Raw genomic sequence first — 14,684 nt, 5'->3', positions numbered from 1 at the left:
GATAATGTTGAGAACAGTGTAGAAGATGGAGGCCTGGCTTGTGAAATTTCAGAAGGAAGATTAAAGACTCTTATCAGGGCTGTTGCTGTTGTGATTGGGAAGATTCTGTGGTTTTGGTTAGCTGGGGCTGAAGAATCGGCTATGATTAACAAGACACCAGAACTACTAAAGTGAAACTTTTGCATTACTCAGGCTATTGATACTGGTTAGCTGGAGCTAAGAAATTAGCGGTGATTAAGAAGAGGCCAGCATCAAGGTGAAATCTGGGAAGTGTTTTCTAAAAGCACAGAGGCTGTGTTCCAGAGTAGCCACGGTTGTACCTTGTGCTGTGGCTGGACGTGGTAATATGTAAGAGTCACCCAGGCAGTACTGGTTTTGAAGGCATTAAGGGGTCATGAAGAGCAGCTGAGGCTTGGCACTGAGAGAGCCCACAGAAGGCCATTGGTGAAGGTGCAGCCTCAGTTCCAATTAATGGCCCAGGACTGAAAGGGTCATGCAATGGAGTTGAGGCTTGGCACCATAAAGAGAGCCTATAAGAGGCTATTGGTGAAGCCTAGTTACAGTGGAAGACAGCAGTATTTTGGAGATGCCAGTGTCATGAGATGACCACCAAGAACAGCAGCAGCAGTGGAATACAAACAGCTGGAGCCTAGAAGACGAGATGTGTGCTACAAAGGGCAGAGCTGGAGAAGTGACCCAAGCCCTTGGAAGAGCCCAGAAGATCATGAGGTGGATCCCAGACACTGGACGGTTGGAGTTTGATTTTTGCTTTTAATTATGACTGTGCCCTGATATTTTTCCCTCTTGAAGGAAGCATTTTAGTGGAGTCCACATTTAAGAGACTTTGAATTTTAAATTTTACAGGGATTGAACTTTTAATATGTAAAGACAGTGGGACTTTTATTTAGGCCTTTTGTTATATATGGTACTGGAGATTTGAACCCAGGACCTTGTGCATGCTAGGTAAGCACTCTATCGCTGAGCTAGATCCCTATGCAGACATTAGCTTTAAAAAATTTTTTTCTTTACATTTTGTTTATTCCGTTTGGAACTGTGCATACACATGTGGGCCACAGCCTGCAAGTGAAGGATAACTTTTGGGAGCTGGCTTTCCCCTTCCAACTATGTGGATCCCAGAGATCATAGGTCACAGGGCTTGGTGGCAAGTCCCTTTACCTGCTGAGCCATTTTGCCAGCCCTGGTTTTAACTTTTCACCAGGAAGCTAAGGCAAAATGGAACCCCTTCCCCCCAAAATTAAAACACATTCTCATTTCTATTCTTAAGCAATATGAAATCTACATCAAAAACTAGTCAGTCATTTTACCAGTATTTCCAAATTAAGAGGTGTGGCTAAAAAGCACTGACAGTAACTCTTCATTCAGATTTGCCACCCATACCTTTCTGCTTCACCTGGACATGGAATTTCTTTCTCATTTGTCTCTGCTTATACTTTGGTCTGTATGTTTAGAAGTCATTATTCCTGATTTTTTCTTTTCCATAGAAAGTATGTGAGTCCCTAGTTCCTACGCTTAAAGACTGCAAAGAGTGTACCCAAGATGCTGTGCTTGTATTGGGTAGCTAGACAACAGCGGTTATGAGCAGGGCGTGAAGCCCACAGTTTGAGTCAAGTATGTATTAAAAAACAAAACTAGGAAACTTGCAAGGGAGGAGAGATTCTGTGGGGGGGGGGGGGTGAGGAAAATGTTATGAGGACAAGCGTTTGGTTTGGACATGAACTGTTCCAACAATCATGGCCTTGCCCAGTCTCTGCTGTGGTAGTCTTGGCTTATGCAATCTTTTTAATACTAATACTTTTGAAAACTCTTTAATTTCTGTCTCATCAAATTATTTGTTGATTAAAAGACATAAACGATGAAGTTAACTGTAACTTCTGTAAAGTTTAGGCCTTCGCTTTTTCCCACTTCCCAGTCATGTTAGACCCAAGATGCAGGCACTAGCTCAGCACGGAGCCATTTCACATGCTCAGCTGGACCGAGTGAGCTTGCTTCAGATGCTTTGTTACATCTGTGTGTAAGCTTGGGAGTAAAAACGAGAGATGAATGAAATGGCTTGACATTCAGAAGTCAACAATGAAAAAAATGGCAACTATGAAATGACATGTACTACCACGGAGTTCCTTGTATGAACTTTTTAATGAATTATGAGCCAATGAACATTACAGAATTAAGCCTTAATATTTCTTCTTTCCTATGAAAACCTAGATAACATAACCACCTGTCAAGTAGGACAGAAGGCCATAGTGAGTAATAGTAATTAATGTTTGTTCCACCCTGCATGCTTCCTCAAAGAATGACAGAAGAGCTTCCTACAGCAACAATAAATTCAATTACACGTTCTCCTGATCACAGCTGCTGCTGAAATATAGCAGATGCTTGCACTTCTGCAGCATTTCCCCCACAATCCAACACTCCCAGTGTTCTCTCTTGCGCCCTCTGTATCCTTGTGAGGTAGTGAGGGGAGCAAGAATTTCCTACTTTGTAGATGAGAAGCGTCTAGGTGAAATTAGGCACAACTTTACTCACCTTTGGTAGCATTCTAAAACCAGGGCATTTTTAAATCCTCATGGTCAGAACATATTCCAGTTCCAGCCAGAATCAGGATACCCAACCTTAGTATTTTTTATGCCACTCTGAGATCCAGCCACACTTGAGCAGCACTGACTTAGGTGATTTATACTCAGCTCATGAACAACTGATTCTTCCACATGCTCGTTAAGCACCACTGAGAACACGACCTCCAACACAACAGTTTGCCTTAATGCTCTGGGCAGCCACCACTGGGCTCCAGTAACAAGATTTCTAGTAAATAGAGCAGGCTATAAACAAAAATTCTCCATTCTCTAGATGCCCATCCTAACTAGGAACATTGGAATCTCTGAGCTAAAATGGCTTATTGTTCTGGGAATGGTAGCGTTCCCTCTAATCCCAGTTTTGGGGAGGATGACACAGGGAGATCACTGTGAGTTCAAGGAGAGCTTGAGCTACGTACTGAGAACCAGGCTTTTAAAAAAATCAAAACCAAAACAAGACGCAGAAAGAATGGCTCGGTGTTAAATTGTTAGGCAATTATCCAACTCTAGGTTCAAAGAGGAATGAATAACCACGTGATTTTGTTTTCCAGTCAGCACCTTCAAAAACTTGTTGCAAATGAACATTTACCAACAAGGCAAAAACAGAAGTTATGAGTCAAACTCATGAGAAGCTTGAGGAACTGTCACACCCTGAAGATGTGGCAAGTATGTAAGGACCACCCCACCTTTTAACTAGTCAGTCTTTAACCAGTCCTTAACCAGGCCTTTAATCGATTTCTAAGTGCCACCAAATTGAGTTGTTCTAGAGCAGAAAAACAAACCAAAAATCCCACAAAAAAACAAGGAAAACAAAACAATTCCTGGGCCAGCTATCTTCCCTAATACGTTTAACATATAATTCCACTTTGTACAAGGTTTCTTCTTGATACAGATTATCAAAAAAGAATCTTTAACAAATTTCTCTTTTTCAAGCAACATAGCAAATATACAATAAAATACCTGTAACCCTTTCAGAAGGCAACTACAGACTGTTCTATGGCCGAAGCCTCCCGCTTCATAGCAGTATTGACAAATTTAATTCTCAAGGACCCCAAGAACCCCAGCAAGCTGCTCTCTGTCCCTAATTTTATTAGATCTAAAACAAAATATACATACAGCAATCATGTAAAAAGTACGAAGACTTTACTCGCCTTCATCATCCTTATGGATCTGAACCATAGTAATTATACCTTTATACAAAAAGATGTTTCTGTTCTAACAAAAGAAAACAAATCACCAACCAGCTCATGTGTTGAATTATTCCAGAGAGTATTAGTGAGAAGGCTCATGGGTCACAACAGGAAATGACGTTTACCTCTCCAATGAAGCTTTCATATTGTTGCCAACCTGAAGTTTTCAGCATTGAGTCCCACGGGGCAATGCCTAGGTGATTAAGAACACTCCTAACCTGGGTTCAGGCTGGTGCTATTTCAGATGGGTGAGTAAACATTTGATGACAGCCCCAAAGGAGACTTTGAGGCTTCGATTGTTGTATAATGTAAACAATATGAAATTAAAGATTCTTCATAACATCTACAGCATTTATAAAGTTAAGAAAGAAAAGAATGGCTGACCATGTGATTTCCTAGGGTTTAATACTAATAGGCTCATACTGAGTACTGGTAAGAGCAGCTGAAACTGTTCTGCATGGAGACCAGTTTTCTCAGAAGGCCAAACACTAAAGCCAGATGCCAACATTCCTATTACTTCTGAACCAGCCTTGCTGGCATATGCATAATTATAAGTAGATCTGCTTCCTCAGTCTTTAACCAATTAGGAACCTGTACCATAATTCTGTTACAGCCATGGACTATAAGCCCAAAACACTATCAAATAAGCCAGTATAACATGTCTCCTCTTCTCTCTGTTACCCTACTGTCCCCAAATGTCACTGCAATTTTGTACCATGTAGTGATTTTTAAGAAACTGAAGTAGAACAAAGCAATGCCTTTGTCCTTTTTTTTCATTTTTTACAGTTTTTACACACATTATATATACAACTTTTAAAATAGCTGCACAGTTTTATTTCTCATTGCTAGAGAAGTGCAGTCCAGGCAGACCATGCTTCTCAATATATTAAAAATATTAAATAAAACCCAGCCAGTTTCATACTTTCTAAGTCAAGCTGGCTGGAAAAAAGGGACTGGAGAAAAAACAGGCAGTTGTAAGATGGACCGAGCCTTCTCCATGAGCACTACATAAACTCTTGCGATCCCTCCCCTGGCATCTCTACACACTCACTGTTAAGCTGGAAGTAACCGTGCTAACTTAAGAGAAGACTCTGGGGCAACATGCATATGTCAACTGCCCACTCCACCAACTGCAACCCTGAGGATTCTCTGGCCCAGTGGAAAGAGGAAACGCTATGGTCATCTCTGTGGTGGAGCTGCTTCTCCAGTTCTCAGCTTCATGTGTCTTCAGGATGTTTCTTGGGCATGCACACATGATACTATCACTTCATGGTTCTACTTTCCACAAGTAGATCTCTTCTCTACTGTCCTTCTTTCCAGAAAGCCATTGTCATCCATCCAAAGGTTTTCCAAGATAAACCAAAGTCACTTCTGTGTTGCCATATACTGCAGAGACTGCTGGGTATAAGCAGGCTTTTGGAAGTCCTCGAAAGGCAACCCCCAGGAACTCATACCCACGCTCAAAGGCTAGAGTCTTGTCCTCCATGTCCAGGATGACTCGGATTCTCTCTCCTATCTGTGAACAGACATCACAGGGTTAGCAGGACACCCACCAAAGGCATGGCTACAAGAACAGGGTACAAATCAGCAAGTGGGAAGCGTACAAAGAATTTGTATCGTCTAAGTTATCTCTGTTAGTGAGAAGAGATTTTATGAAAGAAAACCTCCCAGCTTTTGCACTTCAGGAAATGGAGATGTATTTTTGCCTTTTATATTAGTACACCAGAGCTGATAGTTTTATTATCATCACTATGTTATATGGGTGGGTATTTTTCCTGAATGTATGTCTAGCCATCACGTGCATGGCAGTGCCTGTGGAAGAAAGTACATCAGAGCGTGGGGCACTTTCAAGAGTTCAAGTACTGGAGTTAGTTGAGAGCCGCCATGGATGCTGGGACCTCGGTCCTCTGGAAGAGCACCTAGTGCTCTTAGCCACTGAAGCATCTTGCCAGTCCCTAAAAGTGCTATTGAAACTAGAGATTTGAGCTACCTGTGGCTCCAAAATAAGAAATCTACGTTTCCTCAAGACTTTGGGGGACTTTTTAAAAAAAGATACTTTTAAAATGTGTGTGTACAGTGTATGTCTGCAAATGCATGTTCTCTGGCCATAGAGTCAGTTGCACGCCCTGGAGCTGGAGGTACACGCAGTTGTGGGCTGCCCAAGGTAGGCGACAGGAGCTGAACTCTGGAAAAGCATCAGGTACTCTTAACCACTGCACCAACTCTCCAGCCCAAATCTTGTAACTTCATGTAACTGTTGTTTTACATTCTGCTGAATCTATAATATGGCTTTAAGACAAAATTTTGATTCTAGAATCAAATTAATTTAAGACACTAAGATGGAAGACTAGGGGATGAAGAGGAGGCTCAGCAGTTAAAACACTGTCTGCTCTTGGAGAGGACCCAAGTTCAATTCCCAGTACTCACATAGTGGCTTATGATGTCTGTAACTGTAAGATTCTAGGGAATCTTACTTCCTCTTCTGGCCTCTGGGGGCGCCAGGCATACATAGACATACATGCAGACAAAACACCAATACCCATAAAATAAAGTTTAAAAACAAATGTAGCAGCTTGCCTGAACTGGTCTCTAGAGAGAACGCTAATACCTGCAAGGACTCTGAATCCACATTAGTAAGAAGCATAGTGAATATGCATACATATGCACATACATGCATTTCTTGTGATAAGGTGACCAGCAAAACAAAACAAAACCCCTGGATGTTAAGTGACACAAGAAAGATGACATTCGTAAATATTAACCAACAAACTGTACCCCCTGGCCAAACGAGTCCTGCAGCAGTGCCTGTGGAGGCCTGTTCAGGCACACCGTGCCTCTTTATTCACAGATCTATAGCTGGTGTGATGTCACACCAACAGAGCTGACAGTATTTCTGAGACATCAACAGCAAAGCCCAAAATATTTACTCTTTGGCCTGTACAGGAAAAGCTTGGCAACCTCCGATCCAGAGCAAAGAAGGATTGCTCAAATGTGTATTAAGAAATACTGACATGTAACATTCTACCATTTAAGAATTGCCAAACAAAAGACAAAAGCCTTTAGTGGCAACATTAAAGCATGCTGTTTAAGGCAGCTAAGGTGTGATCTGAGATGGCCCTCTGAGGCGGCCCGCTGCTCACCTGGTACTTCGGCGCGTTGTTGCACTGTGGGAAGCTGCCGTTGACCTCCCCATTGTGTAGTAGATTATTGTCCACCAGATTCCAGCCCCAGCTCTGGTCATCACTCCCCAACAAGGCCACATAGCCTTGGCACTGCATGGGGGCCCGTTTCGTAGCAATCCCGATCACGGCTACCGTGCCCAAAGGGCCCTCCCACCACACTTCCCAGGCGTGGCGACCCTCACTGAAACCAATCTTGGTCCTTGCACCATCAGTGCTCTGAGCGATGGGGTTCCGATGCAATGTAAAGCCATTCTTCTTGATGTAGACATTCCTGGAGCAATCATTTGTGCTGAAGGCGTGTTGGAAAGCACGTACCTAAAAGCACAAGGAACAGAACAGAAGAATAAACTTTTTTTTTCCCCCTAAATATTAAAATGTAGCAAGTTTAACATGCTGGCTTACACTTGTGATCTCAGATTCCAGGGCCCTCTGTGATGCTCAAACAGGGCTGAAAATTCAAGGCCAAAAAATAAATAAAATAAAACAAATTTGATCAGAGGACTTAAAAGGAGAAGCTATCAAGAGGATAGATTAGCTGACCTTACATAGTTTTTTTTTTAACAGTTTTTTTTTTTAATTAAAAAAGTGTTTTGTTATAGCCAGATGTGGTGATGCAAGCCTGTAATCCCAGCACTTGGGAGGAAGAGGCAGGCGGATTTCTGAGTTCAAGGCAAGCCTGGTCTACAGAGTGAGTTCCAGGACAGCCAGGGCTACACAGAGAAACCCTGTCTTGGGAAAAAAAAACAAGTGTTTTGTTTTTAAAGATTTATTTCTTTTATATATGTGAGTACGCTGTCTTCAGACACACCAGAAAAGGGCATCCTATCCCATTACAGATGGTTGTGAGCTACCATGTGGTTGTTGGGAATTGAACTCAGGACCTCCAGAAGAGTAGTCACTGCTCTTAACCTCTGAGCTATCTCTCCAGCCCTCATAAATTTTTTTTTAAAGCTCCTAACATGAAAACATTTTTAAAATAGCTTCTTTGTACAAATAATGACAAATTCTCATCTTTTAAAAATGTAAAACTTGGGGTCAAACACAGTGGCACATGCCTTTAATCCCAGCCCTTGGGAGGCAAAGGCTGGTAGATTTGTCTGAGACCAGGCTGATATACAGAGTAAATTCCAGGACAGCCAAGGCTACACAAAAGGGGGGAAAATACAGATATATATATTATGTATGTAAATGTGGCTGGAGATATGGCTCACCAGTTAAAAGCACTTGATACTCTTGTAGAGACCTAGGAACAATTCCCAACACACTGCAGATCTAGTTCCAGAGGACCTAACACCCTCTTCTGGACTCTGTGGGCACTGAACACATAAAATAAATAAATCTGAAGGGAGAAAAGGGAGGCGGGCAAGGTTACAGACATAAAGAGCAACAGTACACAGGAGAGCCAGGATCCAGCTCCCAGATCGAGCTCATTTTCCAATAGTCAGCACTCCCCTGTCTCACTGCTGATGTGCTGTGGAGTAAGGCCTTGTTTCAGGTGTTATTCCCACAAGGAAAATGGACAAAGCCTTCTTGAATTTTTTCTCCTATTTCTGTTTATATATTTTTTAAATTATATGTTGGTGTGGGCATTCATAAAAGTAAACAAGGGAGAAAAATATCCACAAACAAGTATTTTCCAAATCAAAGGAATGACATGAAGAGAATGAAGTGCTCCTGATAATGTTAAATTACTCTTTCCTCATAGCCTACTCCTAGTCTTACAAATTCCAGGTGCTTTTTCTCTAATTTTTCCTTTGCCCCAGTGATATGAACAACCTCTTCCTCAACCTCTACTCCAGCTTCTATTTTGCTGAACCGATTCTACCACATTAATTTATAGTGACTCCTATAGTGATTCTGCCCCCTAGAAGTCTACAAACTATGTCCTTAACCTCAAACTCCTTCCAGAACTTTCTAAATCAGTATTTCCACTGAATTTCATGCCAGCTAATAACTTTTGATAGCTCCACACACGGCACCATAGCAACTGCTAGCTCCGCTTGGCTTCAGAGCCTTCCTGAGCAGGCTGCCACACTCCGTTCCCACCTGCCTGCCCTACGTGCGCCCTCTGTGTCCTCTTCTTGTGTTCTCTACCAACACCTCCATGAAGCTACTCTTTGCCAAGAACACCCAATCCCCATCATCCCTCTCCTAAATTCCCAGTCACTATCATCACACTTAAAGATCTTGTTTTCTAGTACATCTCTAAGAACATGATTTTAGTAAAAAAAAGTATTTTGTAAAAAACTATGAGCTAGGGCTGGAGAGATGGTTCAGTGGTTAAGAGCACCGACTGCTCTTCCGAAGGTCCTGAGTTCAAATCCCAGCAACCACATGGTGGCTCACAACCATCCGTAATGAAATCTGATGCCCTCTTCTGGTGTGTCTGGAGACAGCTACAGTGTACTTACCTATAATAAATAAATAAATCTTTTAAAAAAACCAAAAAAACTATGAGCTAATCAACCAACCAACAAAATAACCAACCAAACAAACAAAACTCTACTGTAATCTAAACTGGTCAATGCTTTACATAGGAGTTGACCGGAAACGGGAAGGAGAGAAGCGCACACCCAGTGCCACATGAAGGAAGGTAGATGTGACAAATACGCTGGGGGGGTTGGGGGGGCAGGAGGTGGGCGGGAATCAATCTGTGTACTGTATACTAAGATATGACAGTCTTAAAAGACGCCTTGTCACAGGAACATGTACAGATACTGAGTAAATAAACTATAAATTAAACTATAACATTCACATTTATGAGACAACACTGTGACTTTTGTATTAAGAAATTACTGTCAGTTTCATTCTAGAGATGACAGTAGTATTATGATTATATTATAAGTTGTTGCTTTTAGAACAAATACTAAAAAATTCAAATGAAATGAAAAAATACCCAATTGATAAATTTTAAAAACCAAGTGTATGTTTAATTCCAGAACTCAGGAGGCAGAGGAAGGTGGGTCTTTTGAGTTCGAGGTTAGCCTGGTTTATGGAGCAAGTTCCAAGACAGCCAGGGCTGACAGAGAAACAAACCCTATTGTAAAAAACAAAACAAAAAATTAAAGTCATAGTTTCTGCCTATTTCTGAAGAACCTAGATTTTCATTTCAACAGCATGAAGACCTAGCGCAGTGCACACTTCTACCTCAGCTCCCCAGACCACCCTCCCTCTCCTGAGTACCCACCCTTTCTCAACAAACTGTTTCTAATTTTGCTTCTAAAAACAAAAACAAAAAAAGCCTAGCTCTGGATATAAATTTAAAAGTTAGAGTAAAATTAGATATAAAATATTTGGAATAACTAAGTGCTACTTGGAAATAAATTGAGTTATGGGGAAAAAAAAAAAAGAACATTTCGGGGGCTGGAGAGATGGCTCAGCGGTTATAAGCACTGACTGCACTTCCAGAGGTCCTGAGTTCAATTCCCAGCAACCACATGGTGGCTCACAACCATCTGTAATGGGATCTGATGTACTCTTCTGGGGTGTCTGAAGACAGCTACATTTACTTGTCATATATATAAATAAATGAAATCTAAAAACAAATTTCAAATGGGGGCACATTTTGGAACCGGGGTGTAGCTCAATGGCGGAGTGAGTGCTGAGCATGGGTCAGGCCCTGGTTTGGAGCTGCAGCATGGAAGGAGGAGATTAAGGTAGGATGGGAAGGAAGGCGAACCCTTCCCAAACACTTCTCCTCTTCTCCTCACCGGCAGCTTCTGCCCAAGCTCCTGGGGAGTTCTGCTGGACCCACCTTCCCTAACCCCACTCGCTGCCAGCGGTCACCTATGTGGGCGTTCTGACAGCTCCTCCAGTCCTGTCTCTCCTCTACAGGCCCCCTGTATCTTTTGGCCTAATCTTTTTAAAGTAGTTTTACTTCATTGTTCTTCTGTTCAAACTTGTATGGCTTTTCCAGGGGAAGAATAAAGCCCACACAATATATCAAAGCCTTTCAACAAGCCTTCTTCCATAATATTGCTAGTTCCCGTTACCTTGTATTTCCCTTTATTCAGTCCAACTATGACTTCCTATCTTTAGCGTAGACTGCCTCTAGTCCTTGGCTACCAGGAACTGAAATCTGGTGAATATTTCAAAAGCACTATGAATTCTGCTCTTCTACAAGTGAGCTTGCTGTCATCTTCCTCCACATTCTCTCTCAGGTAATACTTGGATTATGTAAGCCGAATATCTACAAGCCATCCTCAGCTCTTCCTTCTTCCTAATCTCTAGTTCAAAACTACTGCCAAATCCTACAGATTCTTTTTAAAAAACTGTTTGATCCCGCAAATTTCAGAGAATACATAGATAACCCCAGTATCTTAATATTCTCTGAGTGAAAAAAATCAATTTTAATTTATGATGAGCTAAAATCCTAGTGCCATATCTAAAGGCAATAGGAGGAACAGCCATCAAATTCTGTGGATTCTATTTCCTAAGTTTGTCCATTTTTCTCCATCTCTTTCACTTCCTACTTTCTAATAGATCTACCACATTTCTAAAATTGAATTCCAACCTGTTCAAAAGTAACACAAACTGACCCCGCCACCACTCCCCAGGCCGCTGTTCTTCCTCCCAATTAGAAAGGCTTCAAGGTAGTGTGTCCCACGCCTGTCACCTTACTCTCAGGGCAAGGCTGACAGAGTCCCTCCTCAGATGCCCTTCTCGCTCCTCTTGGCCTCTTGATCCTTGTCTTTTAGGTGTCTCCGAGCTTATTCATCATGGCTTTAACAAAGTTTCTTCCTGACCTCCATACCTCATTAAAGCCTCCATTCCTGACACTCAGAATAGCATGTGACTCACTCGTAATACTTACCAGATATAGTTTTACAACTGCAGTGATCAGATTAATATCTATTCCCCAGGCTAGGGGTGGATTCAATCCCCAATACTGAAAAAAAGAAACAGGCAGACAGGCAGGCACATACATACTCTGCTACACTGTAATCCCCACAAGGAAAAGTGTTGGTAAGAGTTTGCATTTTTGCTTTCCTTGTTTCTTCAGAGTTTTTCATAAAAAAATTCACATCAACCTCACCTTAAAGTTCAGCTTTGTGTCATCTTAATCTCAAACTTCTTCACCATTCAACTCCTAGGTTTTTCCTTTCCATGGACTTCTAGTATTGCTATATTACACTAAGTAGCAATGTGTGTCATATGTTAGTTATTTCTATGTTAGTTATTTCCCTAGTCTAAAGACTTCTAGATTTCTGAGTCCTCCTAAATTAACCTTCCATCTTCAAAATAGTCACCTAAAAGAACCCAGGGTAAGTACAAGTCCACCTTGTAGCTGCAGTACATATAGCAGAAAGTTAAATGAGGCATTAAAAACTTAAAACTAAAATCTCTCTGGAAATATACAAAACTAGTACCAATTTAGGCGTCGGTTAGGAGTGCTCCCTGATTTTCCAGAGTACCAGAATCCAATCTCAGTGTGTGTGTGTGTGTGGGGGGGGGGGGGGGCCGCACTATGTGTTGCAGGGGGTCACATGTCCTGTAACTCCAGCTACAGGGGTTGGCACTCTATTCTAGACTCTGTGGGCACTGATATTCTTCACATGTGTGTGTGTATGTGTGTGTGTGTCTGTCTGTCTTTGTGTCAAATACAAAAATAAATACAAAAATACAATTTTTTGGGGGGGGGGCCAGGAGTGGCAACACTTTTAGACTCAGAACTTTGGGTTGAATATTGAGACCCTGTCTCAGAAAAAAAAAGGAAAGACTATCTATCTGATAGTTGACATATTCAACAGCAGTGTTTCTTCTCTTATCACACCAAAACTTGCCTTAATATACAAGAATATACCAGTATCTGTGGCCTATCTTATAATCCCAGCACTATCAAGGAACCACAGAAAGATGACAAGTTGGAGACCACCCTGAACTACATAGTGAGACCCTGTCTCCACAAACAGACATAAAATATGTGTACACACATATTTATAATAACACATGTCTACTAAAAGAAATAGTGCATCTATTTCACATTTAAAAATGACTTAGACATTCACTGACAATATAGAATTTTTTTAAAAAATGGATGTTTAGCACATTCCAGGTCAGACTTTATCATCTCTCATTTATGCTCCTTGTGTTGTTTTGAGACAGTCTCATTTAATACAGCCCTGGCTGTCCTAGAACTCACTAGGCAGATCAAGCTGGCCTTGAACTCACAGAGATGCACCTGCCTCTGCTTCTGGAGTGCTCGGATTAAAGGCATGCACCAGAACATCTGGCTTCGTATGTTTTTGATGACTGCTATCCTGAAGAGCCACTATCTAAGAACCTTAACCCAAGGCCTTTTGTTTGTTTGGGCTGGAGAATACTTGGTCTTGTCATGACCTGTTTGTTAGCATTTTAATTTTGTTATGAATGCACGAAAATCGAGAACAACAACAACAAAACCAGCAAAACAGGAATCAACAGTTCAGATGAAAGAAGAGGCATCAATTGTGTAGAACTATGAAAAAGTTATCAATAAGAGCAAGACAAGGCAGTTTGATGAGTTACATGGCGCCAATGAGAGGAAGTAATATTAAAGTCTCTTTTTTACAAGTTAGCAAGATGCCTAGCCTTATCATCATTTGGAAGCGTTAAATATTGTGGCCCTAAGAGAACGTGGGTGAAAAGAATGAAGATAATGTGCTTATTCAGCAGAGCTAGGAAAATGGGGGGAACGCAAAAGATCCCAGCAACTAAACCCATTTTAAAGCGACCTTGATGAACTAATGCCTTAAGTCTACTTGGAAACCAGGGAAAATATATGATCAAGAGTATCGCCTGGTCTTAAAGAGCAAAGGTTGTCGAAAGAAGAACGACTGATGAAAATGAATGATGGGAAGCTACCTACTATTTTAAAAAGTGAGATGGATTACGAAGCCCAACTTCAATCCAAAGAAACGATCGTTATGGAGAGGAGGGGTGAGAGTGATACTGACTGGCTGAAGCCGCGGAAAGGCGGGATGCTGAGGTGTGAAACATCTCACACAAGCTTTGAAGGTAAACCCTGAGAGCGCCTGACGGGAGAGGAGCCGGGCTTCGCCGTGGCCCGGGATTCCCTCACCTTGGCCTTGTAGCTGGGCAGGTTGCAGAGGATGTCCGTGCGCAGAGCCTCTTCTGCCAGGCTGCGGGCGCACAGGCTCCGCCACACCTCGCTGTTCTCGTCACCGTGGAGGCAGCGGTACCAGTGCTTGCAAACCAGGGCGCAGCTCCGCAGCTCGGACAGCTCCAGGTAGGAGAACACCAACTCCAGCACCCGGCTGGGCAACCGGCCACCGACCCCGGAGGACCCCGAGCCGGCGCCCGCGCCGCCACCGCTAGCGCCGCCCGAGGCTGCCCCAGCCCCCGGGCCCGGCGCCGCCATCGCCTCACCAGCCGGCCCGAGGGCCGCCGCTGCCGCCGCTGCGCCCCGTCTCGGCGCGGGAGGCCAAGCCTCGCCTAGAGACCGGAGCAGCTCGCTCGCTCACCGCCCCTTTCAGCGACAGCCGCTCGCGCCTCCACCGCTCCCGCCCCTGCCCGGGGGCGTCCGCCTCGCGCCCCGCCTCACTGAGGGCAGATGGCGCGGGCCGCTCGGGTCTCCGCCCCTCGTAGCCGCTCAGCGCGGGCGCCGGAACCACTCGCCTCGCCCGGCCTGCCCGCGACGCGCCCCGGGATCCGCCATAGGAGTTGAGGGCAAGAAGCAAGGGCGCACGCCCAGCTCGCCCGCCGCGCCTCTCAGCCCGGAA

General features: G+C 43.2%; 1 protein-coding gene and 1 non-coding gene across 2 annotated transcripts; both read right to left on the bottom strand.

The window, feature by feature from the left end:
* Positions 1-2,135: 2,135 nt before the first annotated feature.
* Fbxo45 (F-box protein 45) lies at positions 2,136-14,669 on the bottom strand. The gene is made up of 3 exons (XM_052158420.1): positions 14,024-14,669; positions 6,922-7,278; positions 2,136-5,297 (listed from the first exon to the last, which is right to left on the bottom strand). The coding sequence occupies exons 1-3, from the start codon at positions 14,321-14,323 to the stop codon at positions 5,112-5,114; spliced, it is 843 nt and encodes a 280-aa protein (XP_052014380.1). The 5' UTR covers positions 14,324-14,669; the 3' UTR covers positions 2,136-5,111.
* On the bottom strand, positions 11,233-11,375 carry LOC127666421 (small nucleolar RNA SNORA79). Its single transcript, XR_007973620.1, has one exon. It is a non-coding gene; the product is annotated as a small nucleolar RNA SNORA79 (small nucleolar RNA).
* Positions 14,670-14,684: the final 15 nt, after the last annotated feature.

Source organism: Apodemus sylvaticus, chromosome 15, assembly GCF_947179515.1.
Source record: "Apodemus sylvaticus chromosome 15, mApoSyl1.1, whole genome shotgun sequence".
In the NCBI taxonomy this organism is placed as follows: Eukaryota; Metazoa; Chordata; class Mammalia; order Rodentia; family Muridae; genus Apodemus; species Apodemus sylvaticus.
Note: the sequence above shows the minus strand (reverse complement) of the source record. Positions and strands in the feature narration are given on the sequence as shown.

What these genes read in the sequence shown, in the direction of transcription:
- Fbxo45 (XM_052158420.1), bottom strand. Translation starts at nt 14,323, where the DNA reads ATGGCGGCGCCGGGCCCGGGGGCTGGGGCAGCCTCGGGCGGCGCTAGC. An exon ending in TGCCCAGCTACAAGGCCAAG is followed by an intron (nt 7,279 to 14,023) that starts GTGAGGGAATCC and finishes TTGTGCTTTTAG; the next exon opens with GTACGTGCTTTCCAACACGC. An exon ending in ACAACGCGCCGAAGTACCAG is followed by an intron (nt 5,298 to 6,921) that starts GTGAGCAGCGGG and finishes GTCTGTTCACAG; the next exon opens with ATAGGAGAGAGAATCCGAGT.